This window comes from Gorilla gorilla, chromosome 3 (assembly GCF_029281585.2).
Source record: "Gorilla gorilla gorilla isolate KB3781 chromosome 3, NHGRI_mGorGor1-v2.1_pri, whole genome shotgun sequence".
Lineage (NCBI taxonomy): Eukaryota > Metazoa > Chordata > Mammalia > Primates > Hominidae > Gorilla > Gorilla gorilla.
The window spans coordinates 97,183,068-97,204,658 of NC_073227.2; the positions used below are offsets into that span (position 1 = coordinate 97,183,068).

General features: G+C 43.4%; 2 protein-coding genes across 24 annotated transcripts in view; one reads left to right on the forward strand and one right to left on the reverse strand.

The window, feature by feature from the left end:
• Positions 1-14,061, reverse strand: part of SOWAHB (sosondowah ankyrin repeat domain family member B) — a 51,892-nt gene extending 37,831 nt beyond the window's left edge. For 3 of the 14 annotated variants that reach the window (XM_063705330.1, XM_063705329.1, XM_063705328.1), the window contains exons 1-2: positions 13,395-13,537; positions 745-817 (exon numbers count right to left, since the gene is read on the reverse strand). The gene's annotated coding sequence lies outside the window, so the exon portion shown is untranslated. Of the gene's footprint in view, positions 1-744; positions 818-12,592; positions 13,011-13,394 lie in introns of those variants that run through there. The other 11 variants (XM_063705338.1, XM_063705337.1, XM_063705334.1 and 8 more) reach the window with 8 other exon arrangements.
• The window catches only part of SEPTIN11 (septin 11), a 206,535-nt gene continuing 198,974 nt past the window's right edge, over positions 14,031-21,591 (forward strand). For 6 of the 10 annotated variants that reach the window (XR_010133396.1, XM_063705346.1, XM_063705347.1 and 3 more), the window contains exon 1: positions 14,115-14,362. Coding sequence is in view for 9 of the 10 variants with exons in the window: in XM_063705346.1 (XP_063561416.1) it covers positions 14,336-14,362 (27 nt within the window). In the remaining variant the exon portion in view is untranslated. Of the gene's footprint in view, positions 14,363-15,462; positions 16,933-21,591 lie in introns of those variants that run through there. The other 4 variants (XM_004038867.5, XM_063705348.1, XM_063705345.1 and 1 more) reach the window with 4 other exon arrangements.

The window sequence follows — 21,591 nt, forward strand, 5'->3', positions numbered from 1 at the left end:
ATATATGTATATATATATAAAATTTACCTAAACATCAACAAATTGAAAGAAATAATATTTAAATCCAGATACCAATATGAACCCTGTTATTGCATAGGACCAGAGAATGAATTGATAATACATTAGAATTCAACCCCTTTCTATTAGGAAACTTCATCTGATTGAGGAAGATGACGATAGGAAGAATCAGAGAGAAAGGTGATCAGATCCAGTTTGGGATCCAATGTGGGGTTAACCCTAAAAAGAATTGAACTTGGCCTCTTTTTTTCTCCCCAACCCTTCTGCTAGGGCCAATATGATTCACGTCCAGTTATCCTTCTAGCTCCCTTAATTATTATTATCATTAATTTGCTCCTACTGAAACTAGAATATCATTGGACAACAGTAGCCATGTCAAACCTTTATAAGGGTGCCAACCCTTCCGTTTTTCTAAGTTGACTTATTGGGTAGAAATAACTGTTTACTGAATGTCTACCATATGCACAGCTTTGTAAGAAAAATGAAAAATTATAAAATATGGTTAGGCAAAAAAATTAAACAATAGTTTAACAGTGATATAACAATTCAAAGTCATTCCAGGATAGTACACCACCACACCAGAGGCAGGATGACAGTAGCAAGTGTATGGGTTTAAGAGGCAGATCAGCCTCTACCACTCTTTTGTTGATGTGTGACTTTGACATATGTTATAGACCCAATGAGAATTGGTTTTCTCATCTGTAAACTGGAGATAATAATAACTACCTGCGGTGTTCGGCCTCCATGATAGTTTCTAGTGATCTTGCCTTCTGGTATTCACACTTCCCGTAGTCATCTCCTGCATTGAATAGAGCTAATATGACAACCAATAGGATATTGTAGGAATTATACAGTATAATTTTCTAGGGTAAGGTCATGAGAGACCTTGTGGTTTCCACCTTGCTCTTTGCTCTGTCTTGGATCACTGGTTTTGGGAATGTCAGCTGCCATGTCATAAGGACACTCACTTAGCCTTATGGTGAAAACTACATGGCAAAGAACTGGGTCCTCTCACCAACATCTAGTGCCAACTTGCCATGCATGTGAGTGAGCCATCTTGGAAGCAGATCTTTAGCCCCTTCCACACCTTCAGATGACTGCAGCCCTAGCCAGCATCATGACTGCCATGCCACAAACCCTGAGCCAGAACCACCTAGGTAAGCCACTTCTGATTTCCTGACTCACAGAAACTGAGATAATCACTGGTGATTGTTTTAAGCCACTACATTTTGGGGGGTAATTTGTTATGCAGCAATAGCTAACTAATACTCTAGATTATGATGTATTAGTGTTTTTTATTTGCTTTATCTGCTGCTCCAACATCAGACAATTGAGATGCTGCGACAGCATCTTTGGGAAAGAGAAGGGATGCTGAGAGTTATAGACAGAGGTGCAATTTGTATATGAGGGCGCATAAGGATAGCCCTGGCGGGAAGATTTGGTTTTCTCTGGAAGCAGGAAGCATGATATAGCTGCTAGAGGAAATGACAAGTAATAGAGAAAACAAAAACAGGGTTAGACAGCATGAACGTATAGTGATCTGAGCTGCAGAGTTCTTTTCTTTCTCCATCAATTCTCTGTGATCTAGGGGTAAAAGGATTAAAATAAACAGCAACTGAGGAAAGACCAAGTGAAAAGTTCAATGACCAAGAGCATTGGCAGGGAGGACTGATGCTCATGGTTGTAACATGTGAATTTCTTCTACCTGAACACTGATTTATACTGTGAAATTACCAATATTTGGTACAAAAAATGTCAATTTCATATAGTTCAACCCATATTCATTCTAAAGAGTAAATCTACATCTTCCTGGAGGAGTTTGGGTGGTTGAGATCACTGATGAGGAAGAAGCAAGTTTCTTAAGAAAGCCCATCTTGAGAAAAACCCCTACAGATTAAAGCGAGTTTTCCCAATGCCTGGAACAAGTAAACTTTTTTTTTTTTTTTTTTTTGAGATGGAGTCTTGCTCCGTAGCCAGGTGGGAGTGCAGTGGCGTGATCTCGGCTTAGTGCAACCTCCGCCTCCCGGGTTCAAGTGATTCCCCTGCCTCAACCTCCTGAGTAGCTGGGACTACAGGCGCGCACCACCATGCCCAGCTAATTTTTTGTATTTTAGTAGAGACGGGGTTTCACCATGTTGGCCAGGATGGTCTCGATCTCCTGACCTCAGGTGATCCACCTGCCTCGGCCTCCCAAAGTGCTGGGATTACAGGCATGAGCCACCGCGCCCGGCCCACATAAACTCTTAAAAATTTTAAGAATAGATATACATGCACGTAATTTAAAAAGGAAGATACAGAAACATAAAAGAAGATAAGTAAGTCTCCATCTGCACTAATTGTTTTCAGCCGCAAGCAATAGAAACCTCATTCCTGACTGGTAGGGAAATGTATTCACTCTCTTACCAGAGATGGGAGATGGAGTTAGTTGATTTAGCAGCTTCACAGTATTATCAAGGACACAGATTCTTTCTGTTTTTCTACTCTGCTCTCTACTGCCTGGGCTTCAGCCTAAGGCTAATTTATTTCACAGTTGTCAAATGGAAACAGTTGGGCTTCATCCTTCCTTATTTGTGTCCAACTGACTTTCTGTGAATTTGTCCTTAGAGTAAGAAAGCAAATTCTAGAAGCTTCCAGCAAACCTCTCCTCTGCTCTCCTCTCATTCACTGGACAGAATTGGATCACATATCTCTTCTTTAACAAATCACTGTCAGGGGAAAGGAATCATACCTGTAACAGTCAGAGCCATCCCTGGCTAAAAAGTCCATTTTCCAAATGCATTTGTGTAGAATGGATGCGGTTGAGTCACTCACAATGTTCATCACCTTGACCCACACCTGCCGCACGTGCTCTTTCACAAAAGCAAACACTATTCTCAATCTCTAGTGCATTCTTCTGAAGATGCATGTTCATTTAGATGCATTCTCTTCCCTTTTTACAGAAATGGTAGTGCAGCATACACGTCTTACACATTGTTTTTTTTCATAGTATACACTATTGGTAAATGTTTAATGAATAAATGCTAAGTTCAGAAACATATATTTTGTAAGCCAGATGGCTTTTATCCTAATTATGTATTTTCTTGTTTGCCTTTTGTACTCCACTAGCATTAAGGTTTTTTAAGTTCCAGCAATTTCAGTTTTGCTAAGGGGAAAACAAGGAAGAGTCTTTGTGTGGACTGGGGCCAGGGTAGTAAAGGGGATCAGCAGATCCTGAGTATCAATATAGTAGTGGCAGCAGACAGAAGAGAATCCCAAGGGGCATGTAAAATAATATAATAACAACAATAATAGTGCCTCCTATGTACCAGATTGTGCTAAACATATATTCAGTAAGAACCAAGTTGGGGCCGGGCGCAGTGGCTCACGCCTGTAAACTCAGCACTTTGGGAGGCCGAGGTGGGCGGATCATGAGGTCAGGAGATTGAGACCATCCTGGCTAACACAGTGAAACCCTGTCTCTACTAAAAATACAAAAAATTAGCCGGGCGTGGTGGCAGGCGCCTATAGTCCCAGCTACTCGGGAGGCTGAGGCAGGAGAATGGCATGAACCCGGGAGGTGGAGCGGGCAGTGAGCCGAGATCATGCCACTGCACTCCAGCCTGGGCAACAGAGTTAGACTCCGTCTCAAAAAAAAAAAAAAAGAAAAAGAAAAAAAGAACCAAGTTGGGTCTCCTCGGTTGGCTGTCTCTTCACAACTAATGATTCTCCTTCAAATGCTAGACCTTATGATTTGCAGTGTTTTCACAATGGAGGTGATTCTCTCAGCCTTTGTGAGTGAAACTCCAAGAGCTATATTAAGAAAGATATGAGTGCTAAAGAGGCAACATAGCTTGTTGAGAGATGTGGGTGGTGTAGGGTAACAAACCTGGGCTTGAATCCTAGCTCTACCACTTATTAATTTCACAGTGTAATTAGACATTGGATAACGTGGATGATTTTGTTTTGTTTTTTGTAGAGATGGGTCCTTGCTATGTTGCCCAGGCTGGTCTCAAACACCTGGCCTCAAGCCATCCTCCTGCCTTGACCTCCCAAAGTGGATAATATTCTTATTGTCTCTGTGCTTCAGTATCCTCATCATAAAATGGAGAAATGCCAGAGGATTGCTGTGATGATTAAATGAGAGATGCATACAAAATACTTTGCATGGTGCCTGAGACAGAAAAGCATTCAACAAATCTAAGCAAAAGTTTGATGGCATGTGATAACTTCTAGAGAAAGAGGTCCACTCTTACAGGTTTTGATATCACAAAAACAATATTAGTACAGCAATTTAAGATTTTTTTATTGATGTTCAACTTGTATACAACCATACCCATTTTAAGTGTACAGACAAATGAATTTTGACAAATTCATTCACTCATCTAATCATCACTATAACCATGATACAGATTTTTATCACTCCAAAAGTCCATCCTGTGCTCTTTTCAAGTCCATCCTCCTTATCTGATACCCCAAGCCACCATTGTTTTGCTTTCTGTAACTACAGTTTTGTGTTTTTAGAATTTCATGTATGTTGAATCATACCATTTGTAATTTTGGGGTCTGACGTCTTTCACTGAGAATAATGTATTTGAGATTTATCTACATTTTGCATGTATCCATGGTTTATTTTATACCAAAGCAGTGTTCTATTATGTAAATATAGGTACCACAATTTGTTTATCAGTTAACCTGTTGTTGAACTCTTGGGCTGTTTCATTTTTTGGCTGCTATGCATAAAGCTGCTATGAATGCTTTTTTGTGGACTCATTATTTCTGTTGTGTAACTATTTTTTAGTGTAAATGTAGAGTCATATGGTAAATATATGTTTAACTACATAAGAAACTGCCAATCTGTTTTCCAAAGTGCTTGTACATTTTGCATTTTCACCAACTGCAATGGTTTGGATGTGGTCTGTCCCTACCGGAATGCATGTTGAAATTTTATCCCCAGTGTGGTGGTGTTGGGAGGTAGGCTAGTGGAAGGTGTTTGGGTGAGGGAGATGGATCCCTCAAGAATAGATGAATGCCCTCCTACAGAGGTGAGGTAGTTCTTGCTCTGAGAGAATGAATTAGTTCCCATGATAGCAAGTTGTTAAAAATGAGTTTGGCTTCCTCGGCTTCTCTCTCTTGCTTTGTGATCTTTACACACACTCTCTCTTTCTGCTTTCTGTCATGAGTTGAAGCAACATGAGGCCTTCATCAGATGCAGCTGCCCAATCTTGACTCTTCTAGTCACCACAATCATAAGCCCAATAAACCTCTTTTTTAAAGTAAAATACCCAGCCTCAGGTATTCTGTTATACCAACACTAAACAAAGACAGCAACAAGGCATCAGAGTTCCAGTACTCCACATCTTCCCGAACAACTGGAATCATCAGTCTTTCTAATTTTCACCATTCTACTAGGAGGCATACAATTGTACTTTAATTTGCATTTCTCTGATGACTAATGATGTTGACCACCATTTCACATGCATTTGGCCAAACATGTATCTTCTTTTATTATGTGTATGTTCACATATTTTGTCATTATTATTTTTTGCAAATAGTGTAGGTATTTTTCCCATCTGTGGCTTACCTTTTTAGTTTCTTAATGGTGTATTTTGAGGAGCAAAAATTTGAAGTTTGATAATATCCAGTTGGTTAGTGCTTTCTGTGTCTCCTCTACAAAACTGTTGCCTAACCCACAGTCATGAAGAGTTTTTTTTTGTTTTCTTCTAAACAAAGCTTTACTGTTTACATTTAGGTTTATGATCCATTGGATTCAATCTTGTGTATAGGTGAAATAAGGTTTGAGGTTCTTTTCTTCTATAAGGATATCCAATAGTCCCAGTATGTTTAGTTGAAAAGACTATCCTTTCCCATAGAATTATCTTGGCACTTGTGCCAACAATCAGTTGACCATATGTGTCTGTATGTAGACTTTCCATATGCTCTTCCATTGGACTATATGATTGTATGTTGGCCGATTCCATGTCTTGATTATTGTAGCTTTTTAGTTAAGTATTGAAATTGCACAGTGTAAGTTATCCAACTTTGTTCTTTTTCAAAATTGTTTTGGCTAGCTAGCATAGGTCTTTTGTGTTTTCACATACATTTTACAATCAGATTGTTAATTTCTATTTTTAAAAAAAGCTTGCTTGGATTTCAATTGGGATTATATTGAATCTGTAGATCAATTTAGGGAGAATTACATCTTAACAATATTGAGTCTTTCAATCCATGATCATGGTATATTTCTCCATTACTTTAGGCTTTCTTTAATTTCTCTCAACAGAGTTTTATAGGTTTTTAGAGTACAGATCTTACACGTATTTTGATAAACTTATCTCTATTTTGTTTTTGATACTGTTGTACAATAATTGTTTATATGGTTATTTCATTATAATAATGATCCTATGAGGTAAATATGAGCTTAATTTATTAGTTAACAAATGCAGCTCAAAGAGATCAAGAGGTTGGCTTAATATCATATGATTGGCTAATCCCATTTCTGGAAATGTATCTTGCAGATATACTTTCACATGTTCAAAATGACTAGTACAAGGTTATTATTGCAGCATGGTTTATCATGATAAAAGATTGAAAAAACCTTGAGTGTATCCATGAGACTTTATCAGTGATACAGCCTTAGAAACAGTAGGCAGCTGTATAAATGAATGAAGAAGGTAGCTATGTATCTATATAAAAGGAACTGCAAAATATATTAAGTGAAAAAAAGATACAGAATGTTATACATAGTATATTTTTTCTTTCATGTACAATATGGGGTAAGGTAGGAAATAAGGATACATATTTATATCTGTTGCAAATTGCTTAGAAAAACTCTGGAAAGATACATGAGACAATAATAAAGTATTTACCTCTTGTTGGGAGGCATGAGGACTGGATAGATGGTGAATAGAGTGGAAACTTCATTCTGCATCATTTTATGTTTTTTAAAAAACTGTGTAAGTATATTACCTCTGAGACTGCTGATTTCCTCAGTGTCCATTTTTCATTTCTTCCTTTTACAAGTAGGACATCCCTCCTGAGTTTTTGGAGGGCATATCCTAGCCTCCCCTGCAGCTAAGTACATTCCTGTGACTGAATTTTTGCCAGTGGAATGTGAACACAGGTGACTTATATTATTTCCATGTCACTTCCTTAAATGGAAACTAATATCTTCCACTTTCTTTTCTTCACCCTTTCCATGGGCTAGAATGTGGATATGGTGCTGGTGAGACTGTTTTGATCAGAGTAGATAAGGTAACAATCGGAAATAAACATCTAGGCTGGGTGCAGTGGCTCACGTCTGTAATCCCAGCATTTTGGGAGGCCGAGGCAGGTAGATCACCTGAGGTCAGGAGTTTGAGACCAGTCTGGCCAACATGGTGAAATCTCATCTCTACTAGAAATACACAAAAATTAGCTGTGCATGGTGGCTTGCACCTGTAGTCCCAGCTATTTGGGAGACCGGGGCAGGAGAATCACTTGAACCCAGGAGGTGGAGTTTACAATGAGCTGAGATCGCGCCACTGCACTCCAGCCTGGGTGACAGAGCAAGACTGTCTCAAAAACAAACAAACAAAAAACTATCTATTTTTCTTTAACCAATGACTCTTGGGATATTCCCATTACAGCAGCTTCGCCTATATCCAAATACATCAACTTAAAAATTTTGCATAGCTCATGATGTTTGACAGTGTAGGAACATGAACGCAAGTGTCCTGACTCCCAAGCCCATGTTTTCTCTGCTTATGAGTAGGAAGGCAGCCTTGCAATGGCTAGTTCGTTATCTTCCTAAAGTGTGGAATGATGACTCATGAAGCATAATGTGCCAAAATTCATGATACCAGCCAACCTACAGCCACTTCTGCTGATTCAGATGGGACTCAATAAAACAGACAGAAGTAAGGTGAAATATAATGCTGATGACTTTTGAAATCTCAGCCTGGAAAGAGAGAATTAGTGGTAAAGCAAATTGAACTTGGGAAAATTAACAAAATGAACATAATCCAATAGGTATCGGTACGTGAGGTAGCAAGGAAATTATGACTGAAATATTATAAGTCAAGGAAATTTTATCTCATTCAAAAGGAACAAGTCTACAGTAAGGGAGATGAGGGTGCAGAGTAACCCCTGCATCAGAGAGTTATTCAGCTGGTAGAAATGGACAGTGGTAGAATGGTAGATAGCAAATAGGACGAGACAAAAGGTAAGAAGGTGTAAGTGACATGGCTGTCAGAATACACAAGTGCATATGATTCTCTTCTAATTCAGTGGCAGTATCTAGTATTCAGAGGGACATCCACCACATAAATTTTCTAGGCTCATGAAAAAGAATAATAGCTGTCACCACAATGACTGGCCACAGGGAGAAAGGAATTATCTGAGAAGGAGTGATGCCAGAGCCAGGGGAAACTGACCCAGCTCCAGGGCTGGCTGCCAAACAGAGTGGCCAGCAAGCCAAGTCTTCTTACTCTAAGGAGCATGTCACTTCACAGGACATACTTATTGCAGTCAGATTTTTTAAACAGCGTGCTTTAAAGAGTACCACAGCCTATAAGAATGGAAATGTCCCTGCTGGCTTAGATAATTTTTGCCTTTAAAAAGAATACAAAGACTTTTTTTAAATTTATTTTTTGTTTTTCAAGTAATACTTGCCACAAGAGGGTGAACAAGAAAGGATGGAAGCTACTGCTTCGTGCTGATGACATAATGCTATCAGATGACAAAGAAAAGGTAAAACTCAAGTTTTAATTTATTTGTCTCCTCTCCCAAAGAGACTAATGTTTTAATGAAAAAAGGTAGAATAAACATGATTTAAAGGCTACTAAAATCCAGCATGGTAAGCAAGCAATCGATTGCTTTAAATGAGTTTCTAGGCCTAAATGAATTATCCATGCAAGAGATTTCATAAGTGATCGTAAAGGTAATTACTCACTTTCCAGAAGCCAGAGAAAAATAAGAAATGATAAAAGATTGAAGAAGGGCAAATATTGTCTTGATTTTCAAAGATAATAAAAAGTGGTAGGGGCAAAGAAGAGTCAGAGTTATTGGTAAATTTAACATTGCCTGACAATTTTCTAGAATGATTTTTAAATGCATTTTTTTTTTTACAAAGAAAAGAAGACATAATCACTGGAGCCTATGTGAGTTTATAAATGACGGTTTCAATGTTTTTGCCTGTCCATGTTTATCAGAATCTCAGTGGATCCTGTATCTTGTAAACTTGCTGAGTTCATTTATTACCTTTAATGATTTTTTAGTGGATTCCTTAGGATTTTCTGTATATTTGTGTTATCTGTGAATAGAGAGTTTTACTTTTTCCTCTCAAATGTAGATGCATTTTACAATGTTTTAATGAATATTTTTACATATTGTGTTGCAGAAGGAGTTCAGGATCAGTCAGTTCAGGACAGTCAGTTAAATCATCCAAAATTAAAGTGGCAATAGCTAACTTATCCCGTTTTGTGTGTGTGCTTTTGTTTGTTGTTGTTGTTGTTGTTCTGTGACTCAGTCTTGCTCTATTGCCCAGGCTGGAGTGCAGCGGTGCGATCTCGGCTCACTGTAACCTCTGCCTCCCCAGTTCAAGTGATTCTCGAGCTTCAGCCTCCCAAGTAGCTGGGATTACAGGCGCCCACCACCACGCCCGGCTAACTTTTGTATTTTTAGTAGAGATGGGGTTTCACCATGTTGGCCAGGCTGGTCTCGAACTTCTGACCTCAAGTGATCCACCCACCTTGGCCTCCCAAAGTGCTGGGATTACAGCCGTGACACACCGTGCCCAGCCTCCTGTTTTTCTTGTATCCCTTTATAATTAATCATTTTTATGGTAGTCAAGAGTGATCTGGTCTTTGGGTTCTTTGATTGTAAACCACAGAAACAAATCCTAGATAACTTAAGCCAGAAAATAAAAAAATAAATTGTAGACCCCATAAACTGTAACAATTTGCCAAAAAGTAAAAAATAATTTATGGCCTGAATAAACTGTAACAATTTGTATTGTCTTTGTGTCTCTTGATTCAAGATTCAAATGTAACAGCATCTAATTGGCCAAGCTTAGATCACATACTTTCTTAAGAATGTATGTATTGTGGTGATGAAAGGAAGGGTGTGATGGAACGTCTCTTCAGGAGCCTCTTATTGAAAATAAATTAAATTAATTTTTTTGGACATGAGATCTTGCTATGTTGCCCAGATTGGAGTACGGTGGCTGTTCACAGGCTCAATCATAACGCACTACAGCCTTAAACTCCTGGCTTTAAGTGATCTTCCTGCCTCAGCCTCTTGAGTAGCTGGGACTACACCATGCTACCACAGCCAGCGAGGAACCTCTTTTTTTGGTTTTGTTTTGAGATGGAGTCTGGCTGTGTCAGCCAGACTGAAGTGTACTGGTGCAATCTCGGCTCACTGCAACCTCCACCTTGTGAGTTCAAGCTATTCTCCTGCCTCAGCCTCCCGAGTAGTTGGGATTACAGGCATGCACCAGCACATCCCACTAATTTTTGTATTTTTAGTAGAGATGGGGTTTTGCCATGTTGGCCAGGCTGGTCTCGAACTCTTGACCTCAGGTGATCTGCCTGCCTTGGCCTCCCAAAGTGCTGGGATTACAAGGCATGAACCAGTACGCCTGGCCCGGAACCTCTTTTTTAAGAGGCATTTACTTTTTACCAAGTTGAAACATTCATTGGAAAAGCTCTCCAAATAAATTGGGGTTCAATTAAAAAGGGAATAGACCCTAAATTACTAACAATGTCAAATATTCACTATAGCTGTTTTCTAAAATGCAAATTTTCTTTGCTTAAAGACCTCCTTGACTCTTCATTACCTTAGTATGGCAATAAAAATTATTCATTTCCTAGTCTTTACCCTCATCTCCAACTCAAAACTTATTGAATATACCAGACCATGTGACAGAAGCTAATAGACAAAAAAGCACTCTTACCTTGAGACATTCATAGTCTAGTGACAGAAGCATGATAGTACGACCACTTCTTGATTGCTTAATATGTCTAAAGCAGAGTTTACTGGCAATAATAGCTGGGGTGGCCATAAGTCCTTGTTTTTCCTATTGTCCTGACATCATTACTATCAGCACAAACCCCCTTTTCCCAGCCTCAAAAGTTTCTCAGTTTGGACAGAAATTATAGGTCATTCTAATAATAATAATATAGTATTTTCTCAGTTAACTCTCAAAACAATTCTATGAAGGAATGAGATGTTACATTCCTACTGGATAATGTGAGTAGAGTTTTATAAAAAGACTATTTGCAAAGGTATGTGCAAAATGAAGGGAAACCATAGGGGTTTACTCTGGGTCACCCTAGGGAGGGATACTGGCTGCTTCCTTTGGTTGAGGGAGGCAGCCAGCCTGCAATGGTGCCATAGCAAGGGAGCCGGGGGGAATAAATAACCATACTCCTTCCTCTTTGTTCCATCGCTGTTGCTTCCTAGTGCCTTCACTCAACTGGAAGCTAGAGGGAAAGAAAGTCTCTTGAGTTAAGGCTCCAAAGGACAGACAGCAGGTTGGAGAGTGGATCTGGCTAACAGAACACGTCCTCCCCCAGGACTCACTGTTACTACCCTATTTTACAATAGAAAAAAAAAATGAGATGAAAGTTTAACTTATTTGATATAACAAAGCTCATAAGTGATCATCTGTAGCTGAAGTGCCAGGTTCTCCCCACTCTGCCACTCTCTCGCTAAGGCTCCAACATTCTAGCAATGCCAGTATACCCACCCTCCCTATAGCATCCTCACATCCCAAATGAGATGTGGGAATATGTAACGTTAAGTTTTGCTGATTAGAATAAACTAACCTACCCACTAAGGTAGGGCATTCACATTCTTATAATCTAAGCAGATGAGTTTACAGCATATACATTCACAAAATAAATAAGTAAAAAATAAAAATTTGATAAACAAATTCTACAGTCTGTTCTGGTCAAGATAACACAGTTCCTTTGCAACTGCCCTTACATCCGGTTGGCGGTGTGTGGAGCCCTCTTTTCCCAGGCCTTACATGAGGCCTCTGGTCCATGGGCAGTGCTGCTGCTGTCTGATCTTCCTTATGGAGAAAGAACAAAATGTCCATGTACCAGAGCTGCAGAAGAAAGTATTTGTCTTCCCCCTCCCTTTGCACAGCACTCATCTGTGTGTAATATTATTATTATACATTTTTTAAGACAGGGTCTCACTGCGTCACCCAGACTGGAGTGTAGTGGCGCGATCTCGGCTCACTGCAACGTCCGCCTCCAGAGTTCAAGCGACTCTCCCACCTCAGCCTCTATAGTAGCTGGGACTGCAGGCAAGCGCCACCATGTCTGGCTAATTTTTGCATTTTTTTAGAGCCAAGGTTTCACCATGTTGGCCCACCTCAGCCTCCCAAAGTGCTGGGATTACAGGCGTGAGCCACCGCGCCCGGCCCATTTATGTGTAATCTTAATTCAATACTTATTGAGCGCCTACTGTATGTTTGGCATAAAATGGTGGTCCCTAATTTCAAAAGATTTGGAGTCTAGAGGGCAGAAATTGAAGAGGCTGGTGCTCTGCACGTCTGAGTCCGCCCACAGACTGAACAAATAAGCTCTGCGTCGGCGCCCCTCACCTTTCTTTCATGGCCGGACTTTTCTCTGGAGGTTCCACAGCTTTCCTGACAGTGGAATTCAGACGGGGTGACCAAGCCCCTCGCCCACCTACCAGCGCAATCCAGCATCAGTTCCGGGGCAGCCGGACCCGCGCCCGGGGACGACTGACCCTTAGCCCAAGGCTGCGGGGGCGTCGGAGTCTTGAGGCGCACGCGAGGCAGGGCCAGCGGGACAGGGAGACTCAAGGCCCCAGGGGATCTGGGCGTTTGAAGACTCAGGTCAGACTCTGAGGCGCCCCAGTCTAAAGAGACGGGTTGTCTTTTCCCTAATTCAGGAGGCCAGGCTGTCCCTTGGGGCGTCGTACCGAGGGCAGATCACGGCCCTTCCCTCCTCACCACACTTTCCCTGTGCTTCCACCCAGCTGGTTCCCCTCCCTGTCCATGGCTGTCCTCAATCGCTTGTTGTCGTGGGCCCCCCTCTCCGGCCCACGTGGAGCCGCAGGGATCCACAGCTCATCTGACACACCTCGCTGCCCCGCACGCACCGGGACCCGTCCATTCCGCCGGCCCCTCAGACACGCAGTAACACCCCAACATCTGCTGGGAAAAAAATCTTCCCCACGGCGGAGGAGTTCTCAGTCCCACGCGCCCAGAGTCGCACCCACTCGAGCCACCCGCCTGTTGCCATCACCACGCCCTCCAGCCGCAGCCCCAGCGCGCATTCCTACGGGTCGCCGGGTCTGTCGCCAGCGATCGAATGAAGTCGGCTGATCCCCCACGTGTGGCCGCTCCAGTGACACCCAGGGGAGGCCTCGGTCCTTACCCCTAGAGCCACCAATGGCTGCCTTAATTCTTCAGCTGGGGCGTTCTTTTTCTTCCTCCCAAGCAGGCGGCCGTTGGGTCGGCCGAAGGCAGCAGCGACTACTACGGTTCTTCCTCTCCAATGGGATCCCCTGTCTGCCCGCGCGCCACAGTGACAGCTTCCAGATGCCTGTCTTTAGTCTCCCTTCTCAAGGGAAGCGGTGGGCGACCGAGGTGCGGCCTGGAGGGCCCCCATGTGGGAAGGGAAGACTTGCGGAAGGGCAATTCTTCCAGTGCGGAGACGAGGAGGCCAGTCCAGCCGCACTTCGGTCGCCCACCGCTCCGCCTGGTGGTCCGCAGACCCTTCCAGGCCGGCTTCTCCGGGTGGAGCGTGCTAGTCCGGGGCTAACTTTCCGCCACGTGCTGTCCCTGCGACCCGTCTCCCCCGGTCGCCCTTCCTTCTCCCGGCGGCCGCTGGAGCTGCCCGCTTCGTGGAGCCCGTGGCAGGCCCCGGGGCTGGGAGCTCGCGCCCAGGCTTTTACTCAGATTCCAGCACCTGATGGAGCGGGCGGTGGCGGCCAGCGCACAGGCTGTCGGCATCTCATGGCAGCGGAGAGGGTCGTTTGAGGGCGGAGGGGCGAGCCCTGCGGCCGGGGCCAGTGGAGCTGGGCTCGGAGCCCGCCCACCATCCTCCCGCCCACCACCGCGGCTGGGCGCGCAGGCTCACACCCCTTCCTGGGGAAGCGAATGGTCCCTTCCAGGCGGGTGGCCATGTTGCTCTAATAAAGCGGGAGGGGCGGCGGCGTTGGGGGAGCAGATGCTGCTGGCTGCCAGCGGGACGCCGGCGAGCAGAGCGCAGCCGCGAGGGAGGCGCGAGGGAGGCGAGCCGGAGCCCGAGCACTAGCAGCAGCCGGAGTCGGCGGAAAGCACCCGGGCGCAGCCGGAGCCGGTGCCGTAGCTGCGATGGCCGTGGCCGTGGGAAGACCGTCTGTGAGTGCTGGGGCCTCGCCTGCTGCTCCTCGGGCGCCGGGTGGTCTCTGCTCTGGGGCGGGTGCGGTGAGGACCACAGGGGAGCCGGGCGGGTGCTCGGCCCCGCGGCGGCGGCGACGGCTGTGGGTGTGTGCACGAATTTGGGCGCGCGTCTGGGGTCGGGGTTAGGAGCCCAGGGGCTCAGTTACGTGATGCAACAGTGGATCGCCTCGTCGCGCCCCTCTTCTGGGGATGCGAAAGAAAAAGGACCCCTCTCCTGTTCCCTTTAAAATGATTCTTTGAGGCGCGGCGTGTCTCAGCCGCCTCCCTCTGCCCGCGCACCTCTTCCCTCGTGACAGCCAGAAAGGCGCCGGGTTCGGGGCTTTCCTCCAGTCTCCCCCGCGCCGAGGGGGCGCTCAGGGCATGGGAATTGCGAGCTGAAGCGCTGCGTGTGGCACAGCTGTAGAAGCAGGTCAGAGGGATGGGATTTCCGTGGTGGCCTCCCCAGCGCATTGTGAGATCCCGGACACCCTCGGGCATCCACCCGGCTGAGCGGGCCCTGCCCAGGATGTGGACAAAGCCCCAGATAACACACACAAAGTTTTCTGGAGGCTCCCTTGTGGTGTGGGTGGAAGGACTGAAATGTTCTGCGGCTGAAAGGCCGGGGGCGGCGGGCTGAGGAGGCTGGGACGCGAGGAAGAGGAAGGGCGGGCGGGTGCGTGAAGAATCGAGTGCCCCACGGCGGGAGGGAGGAGAGTAGGAGGAAGGAGATACCTTTGCCCCGAGTATGTGGGCCAAGGCGCCGCGCCTACTGGGTTGCAAGACTCGGTCCGCGCCCCGGGGCCGGGCCGGAGGGGAGGGGGACTCCGAGGGTGCGGTTCAGTGGCCGCTCCGCATCCCCAAGTGAAAGGCGGAGGAAGGGGCGGCGGCGGCCTTTCCTTTTTTTTGAAAGGAGCGGAGCTGGGTGGGAAAGGCGGAGTCCTCCTGTTTTCCCTTTCCCCTTTTCGTCGTCGATGTTCACAGTCCACTGGCCTTACTGGCTTTGGGGGCGCCTCGGGCGATGTCTTTCCCTGTCTATCACCTCCTCTTCCCTTTTTCTTCTTCCCTTTCCCACAGCTGTGCAGCTGCAGGTGGTGGCTCGGGAGATTTTGTAGTTACAGACGAAAGACTTACTGAGATACTGGAAGCTCGGAAATCCCAGAAATGCAAGGCTGTGCTCTCAGGCTCCCGGCTCTTCCCCGTCTCCCCGCCTAACTCCTCCCCAGATACGCGCGCCTTTTGCACCCTACCCCTCGGGAGAAGTTCATGGGTCCCTTTGCGGATTCTAATTCGATTTGGTGGTTCGGCTGCCCGCGGTGCTTTCAAAGACGTTTTCTGCAGTCAGAAAACACAGCGGTCATATCGAATCATAACTGTCTTTTAGGCCTTTTCAACTCTACGATTTAATGACATGGCTCTTTTAAGAATTCTGGTCTTCTTTTGCACATAAATTGTGCTCTTGATAATTAGTGGTCACATGTAGGTTATTGTTACTGAGGGAATTTGCATAGTCTCTGGGCTAGTCATTTTATTTTTGGTGAGAAAATTGAGGTCTATAGAGGTGAAATTTATCTGGTTAAATTACTCCCCCCCGCCCCCCATTATACTTATTAGCAGGCATAGATTCAGAGAACTAAAATAACAATATCTGCTTTAGATAAATTGGCAAACGTTTAGGATTGCAAATATTCAGTGGGGGTGTTTGGCTTTTTCAGTAACACCTATTATTGCTGGTGCATTCTTGAGGGATGGAGGAGGTGGAAGAAATAATTAGCTGCACATTTTCTATAAATTAGTTCATATATGTCAGTTAAATAGGAACAGTATGTGGATTTAAGGTTTAGTTGTGTGGCCGTAATCACATCCAACACCAAGTCGGCCAACCATATGTGAGCTTAATCCCACAGAATTCTTATGTTAGACCTCCCTCTTCAGATAATAGAGGAGATTTTTTTAAGTATACGTGCACAGAGGAAGTGACTTCTTTCTGCGCACTCTCTGTTGTCACTGGAATTAAAATTAAATTACAATCTAAAGACAGAAGACTTTTCTTTTGGAAACCTAATGTATGAGTGATTAGGAATTGACTATAAAGTTAGAAAGTCTACAAAAAACGTGTGATCACATTTCACAGATAATTGTTGAATCCTTTCACTTTGTTCATTGGGCTGTTGTCTAAGTGTGGTCTCTGCAGTTATGGCTTTAAAACAAAGTCAATGAATGGGGAAGATTCTTGAGACACAGCTCCATGGAATCTACACTGCATCTTTAAAGTTAAGAGTTCTCTGGCCCTCCCATTTCTTATCTAGTCTGTGATTTCACCCAAAGAAAGGAAGGGTGCGCTGAGGGAAAAGAACCACTCCGAAGTTGATTTATGTGTGAATGGAGTTTCCCTAGGTATTTAATTAGATTTTTTAAAAAGTTATTTAGGACATATATCTCCTTTTGCAGTAACTACCTCTCCCCGCCAGACTGAAGAAAAATGCAATCTGAATAACTTACCCTAAATTTTTGATATTCTTGAATGGGAACATCTGAGTGTGATACCCCAGGTAAATATGATATTTTAGTGGGCAAAAATGCTTACATATCAAATGCACTATTTTCTATCTTATGAAATGGTTATATTCTGTTACAAACCATTCAAACCTCAAGGCTAAAATCAGATAAGTTTCTTAAGTGGATTTGTTGTTGACTGCAAAACAAAGCTTCAATTTAGTGTGATACTGTTTATTTCAGTTTTAATTTTGATCCCTAGCTTCTCCATTTCCCCACTGATGGTTTTTGGGCTTAGCCCTAAGAAGACCCTGAAGCACATCTGCTGTTTGCCTAGTATAACTGATGATTAGCAAGAACATTTTACTCCCAAGGGATGTGTCTGCATTTTGGATGAATTAGCATTTTTGCGTCCAAATCCCGGGGCAGCTATTATCTTTATTTTAAACAGAACATGGCAATTTACTCTACTTGGGAATCAGGCTTTATGTAGCTGATGGACTCTCCTAAGCTGTGGTGTTCATCAGTTTAAAAACTCTAGGAGTTGAAAGGAACGTTAGAGGTCATTTGGGTTAGCCTGCTCCCCAGTGCAGAAATATTTCTTACTTTATCCCTAACAAAAAATATGTGTTTAAACTTCACTGGTGGTGGAGATTTCCCTATGATATCCTTCAAGAAATGCACTTAATTGCTGTTTTATCTGTTGAGCTGAAGGAAATGGAAAACCAAGTTTCCATTTGCTCATTTAACACTATTTATTAAGCACCTGCTATGTGTCAGGTACTTGTTCTAGGTGTTGGGGATATAGCAGTGGACAAGTTTTCTTCTTACCAGGAGCTTTATTGTTTGAGAGATTTGGTGTATTAAAGTGACAGACTTCAGCGTAAATGTGTAAATCATTTAGGGAGAAAAGGAATTATATGCCTATTGCTGACTCAGCAAATATGATTCAGGTGAAGGATCATATCTGTCTGGGGATAATTATAGGCAATTCCTAAAGACGAGGGCAGGGAGTGTGGGAAGTGGAGGAGTACTGCCAATAAAATGTTATTTTCCCTTGTTATAAAATTGCCATTTTTGTGACTTGAAAATGTGGCCCCAGATGGATGGCTGTGGTCGGTGTGCCTGGAGAAACATGAATGGAGCCAAGAAAGGTCCAGGGGAGGGCCACCTAAACAATAAAGGGACTGTCATCTCAGGTCAGTTTTCAAAAATTAGAACTTTTTAGTCAGTGATATAAATTATACATACTGAGGCTCTATAAGCAGTTATTAAGGAATGCAAGAAGTTTCTGAGGTACAATAATCTCTCCTTTTAAAATCTTTTGAAAGTTATAGGTTAATTTTATCTTTTAAATTATCATCTTTAAAAACGAGTCTACATTACAGTGAAAAGGAGACCCAAGGAATTGATTAAAAGAACAAAACTGCCCCTAACCCACTATCCTGATATAATAGTTCTTAGGTGGTTAGTCTATTTCATCACTTTTTTGAGCAGACATAACCCATCTTGTATAAACTGCCACCTAGAAACCAAACTGTGTGCCTGAATGAGTCCTGTGTGACCATTTGAATAATACTCTTAAAATGAAGGAAGTGGATGCTTAGTGTTTGGGCATGGGCCATCCTATGTCTGCGAAAGGAACAAATGATTGTGGGACTCTGCTGTTTCCTTGATTTGGATGGCCTACTTGATCGATTGCCAACAGACCAAGTGTTTATACTCTACCCAATGATGACGTCACACTGATCATGATCATCAGATTTAGACTGTGGCGCAGCCCACAGAGTTTTGTGTGCCTGTGTTTTTCTTTATAGGACTCTAAACTTGGTTGGGGATAGACGCTGCTCTTGGATTTTATCATTTTATTGGGATCCATCTTTCATAGTCTTAGCTAGACCTGTCTCAAATGGGGTTAGCAAAGCTGAACCATTATTTAAATGAAACCCAACACATCTAAAGCTTCTATACTTTTCCCCAAGGAGATCTACTTTACAATATAATTGATAACCTCCCCCGCCCCCTTTTTAAAAATCTAGATTGACAGAAAACTCCCAAATAACAATACTTTCCCTGACCCACTCATGCCTGCTGGCAGCCCATCAATGCAGCAGCTGTTGAACATAAAAACAATACTTGGGCTAAGGTAATAGAGACAGACTTCTAAAAGGAATTTGCTGGGTGATCTAAAATGAAATTCACATTGTTCCAGGCTTGACCTGAGATAGAAATCAGGAGTCTGTTCCCTGATATGACAAAGCCAAGGCACCAGAGCCACCTCTTTTTAGGATCGACGCCAATGAGTGTGAGCACATCGCTCAAGCCAAATGGCACAGGAAGTCCAGTTGTGTGGACACATTCTGCCCACCTGCTGAACTGTGACTGGGTAGGATGGAGTGTGAAACATTGAGAGAGGGGCAGGCTGAGGTGGTGAGGTGGGAAAGAGACCATATTCTAAAAGGACCATTTTTCTGACAAGTGGGAGCTTTGTTTGTTCTTGTCTGTGTGTGATTTATTTTTTATTTATTTATTTTTTTTGCATTTTTATTGTACAAAAAGGAAATGAAAATATATATAGCATAACATTAAAATTTACCTACTTGTTTTTGATAAGTAACATTCCTTTGGGAAGAATTGATTTTTTTTTCTCTTATAGAAGTTGAGGCACAATAACGTAGATAGGTTAGAGATTGAAAAACAAAATAATCCTCAACACCCTATCACATCAGTACTCATTCTTGCCTTTCCAACCCACCTGTTTTATCAGATATTTCTTCTGTACCTTCTATATGCAGGTGCTGAAATTATGTTGGTGAGTACTTGACTGCAGTCCTTGCTGCTCTCATGAAATCTCTCTATAGGCTGAGTAAGCAATAGGATTTAGCAAGGAAAGGGAGATGGGGAGGTGGTTGTGGAAGTGTTCCAAGCCCAGGAAACAGCATGTGCCAAGCTCTGGTAGTGAGGGAGAGACTCTTAAAGAAATCCAATGTAGCAGGAACGTCAGCATTAGGGTTGGGTAGGGAGAGTGGACAGACAAGAGGCTGAGGAGGTGGGAAGAGACTCAGTTGTGCAGTGCATTCTTTATAGGCATGTATTTACTGTGTAGCTCTTTAAATGCTTTATATTCCATCCACCCTTTGCCCATAACTTAAGATATCTCAGATCCTTGAAATTGGTTGAAGGAAGACAAACAAAATCTGCAGACTACTAATTCTTCAGGATTCAATAGGAGAGATGAGAAACGATCGGGGGAGTTGATTCCTTTCATGCCCAAATTGAACCCTTAAAGAATAGCGGAAATGAAGACTGACAGAGGACACAGAGAAGGAGAGTCCAGTGACAACTTATGACAACGACAATGCTAGATCTTCCTCTGCCCAGTTTTGTGCATTGAGCCTTTCCTCAGGATTCAGAACTAGAAGTTATTATTTTCTTAGACCTAAGCAACTGAGTCCTGAAGAGTGTGGTGGGGCTGGGGGGAAGATGGTAGGACTCTTTCCACCTTGGGCTTCAAGTGGCAATCAGTGTTCTTCAAAAAGGAAATTAAAAACTCATTGGATTTTATGAAAACAGGAGAAGAGTCTGTTAAAAGCCAGGGTTTACTTAAGACTTCATGCTGTTTTAGTTCATCTCATCTCTTTGAGTACTGTCTTCATACCAGTATAAATTTTGTGAATCTCATTAAGGTACTCATTAAACTTACTCTGACCTGCTGTTGGGGGGCAAAAGGCTTGACCAAAAACTTCTGTGCACAGGAAGCTTGTTCAGCATCTTGATTTTCAAATTTATTCAATTCAAATTACTGTGAAGACAATTATCTCACCTTATACTCACAAAATACCTGAGAAGTAATATAGAGAAGGAAAATGAGGCAGGAAGAAGTTGTCAGTTAATCTGCTACAGCAAATTTGTGGGAGAGCTAGGCTTTGGAACCAAAGGCTTTTAGACCAACATGCATACAGACCTCCCACCTGATTCAGTCAGTTAAGCTAAATTATGTTGCGGTAACAAATTGGCTCCATGTTTTGGTGGCTTACATAGCAAGGGTTTATTTCTCATGCAGCTTTCTTGTCTGTTCCACCCTTGGAGGTCTGCTGCATACTGCATTGCCTCCAGGACCCAGGCTGAGGGAGTATCCTCTATCTGGGCATTGCCAGCCTGGTGGCAGAGGACAAAGAGACATGCTGAACCCTGGCTTCTCAAGAGCTGGCTTCTCAAGCTCTTAGATGGGTCACTTCCATGCAGATCGTATTGGCCAAAGTAAATGGTCATTCCTAAATTCAAAAGGATGAGGATAGAGAATCCTCCTGTAAAGAGTGGCTCTGAAAGGCACTGGGTCAGGCTTGAGGGCCATGGGCTAGGGAAGTAAATCCCCCTCTAGGGAGGGCAGTGAATATTTTGAAAAACAGTTGGCTAGATTCCTAGTCAAGGAATCTACTATGAAGCCAAGTCTTTATTTTTAAAATTGTATCCCTGTCTGTAAGGATTTTTCTCCCTCTATTTGGCCTGCTCTGATTCTAGCTGGGCATAGTAGAATGATGTGTGTGTGTGTGTGTGTGTGTGTGTGTGTGAGAGAGAGAGAGAGAGAGAGAGACAGAGACAGAGACAGAGAGAGATAAGAGTTAGGCAGCCACAATGAATTGAAGTCAGAGTGAATTCTCCTACTCACTGGTGATCAGCTTCCAGGGACGTCACCATCAAGTAAGTGATGGGTG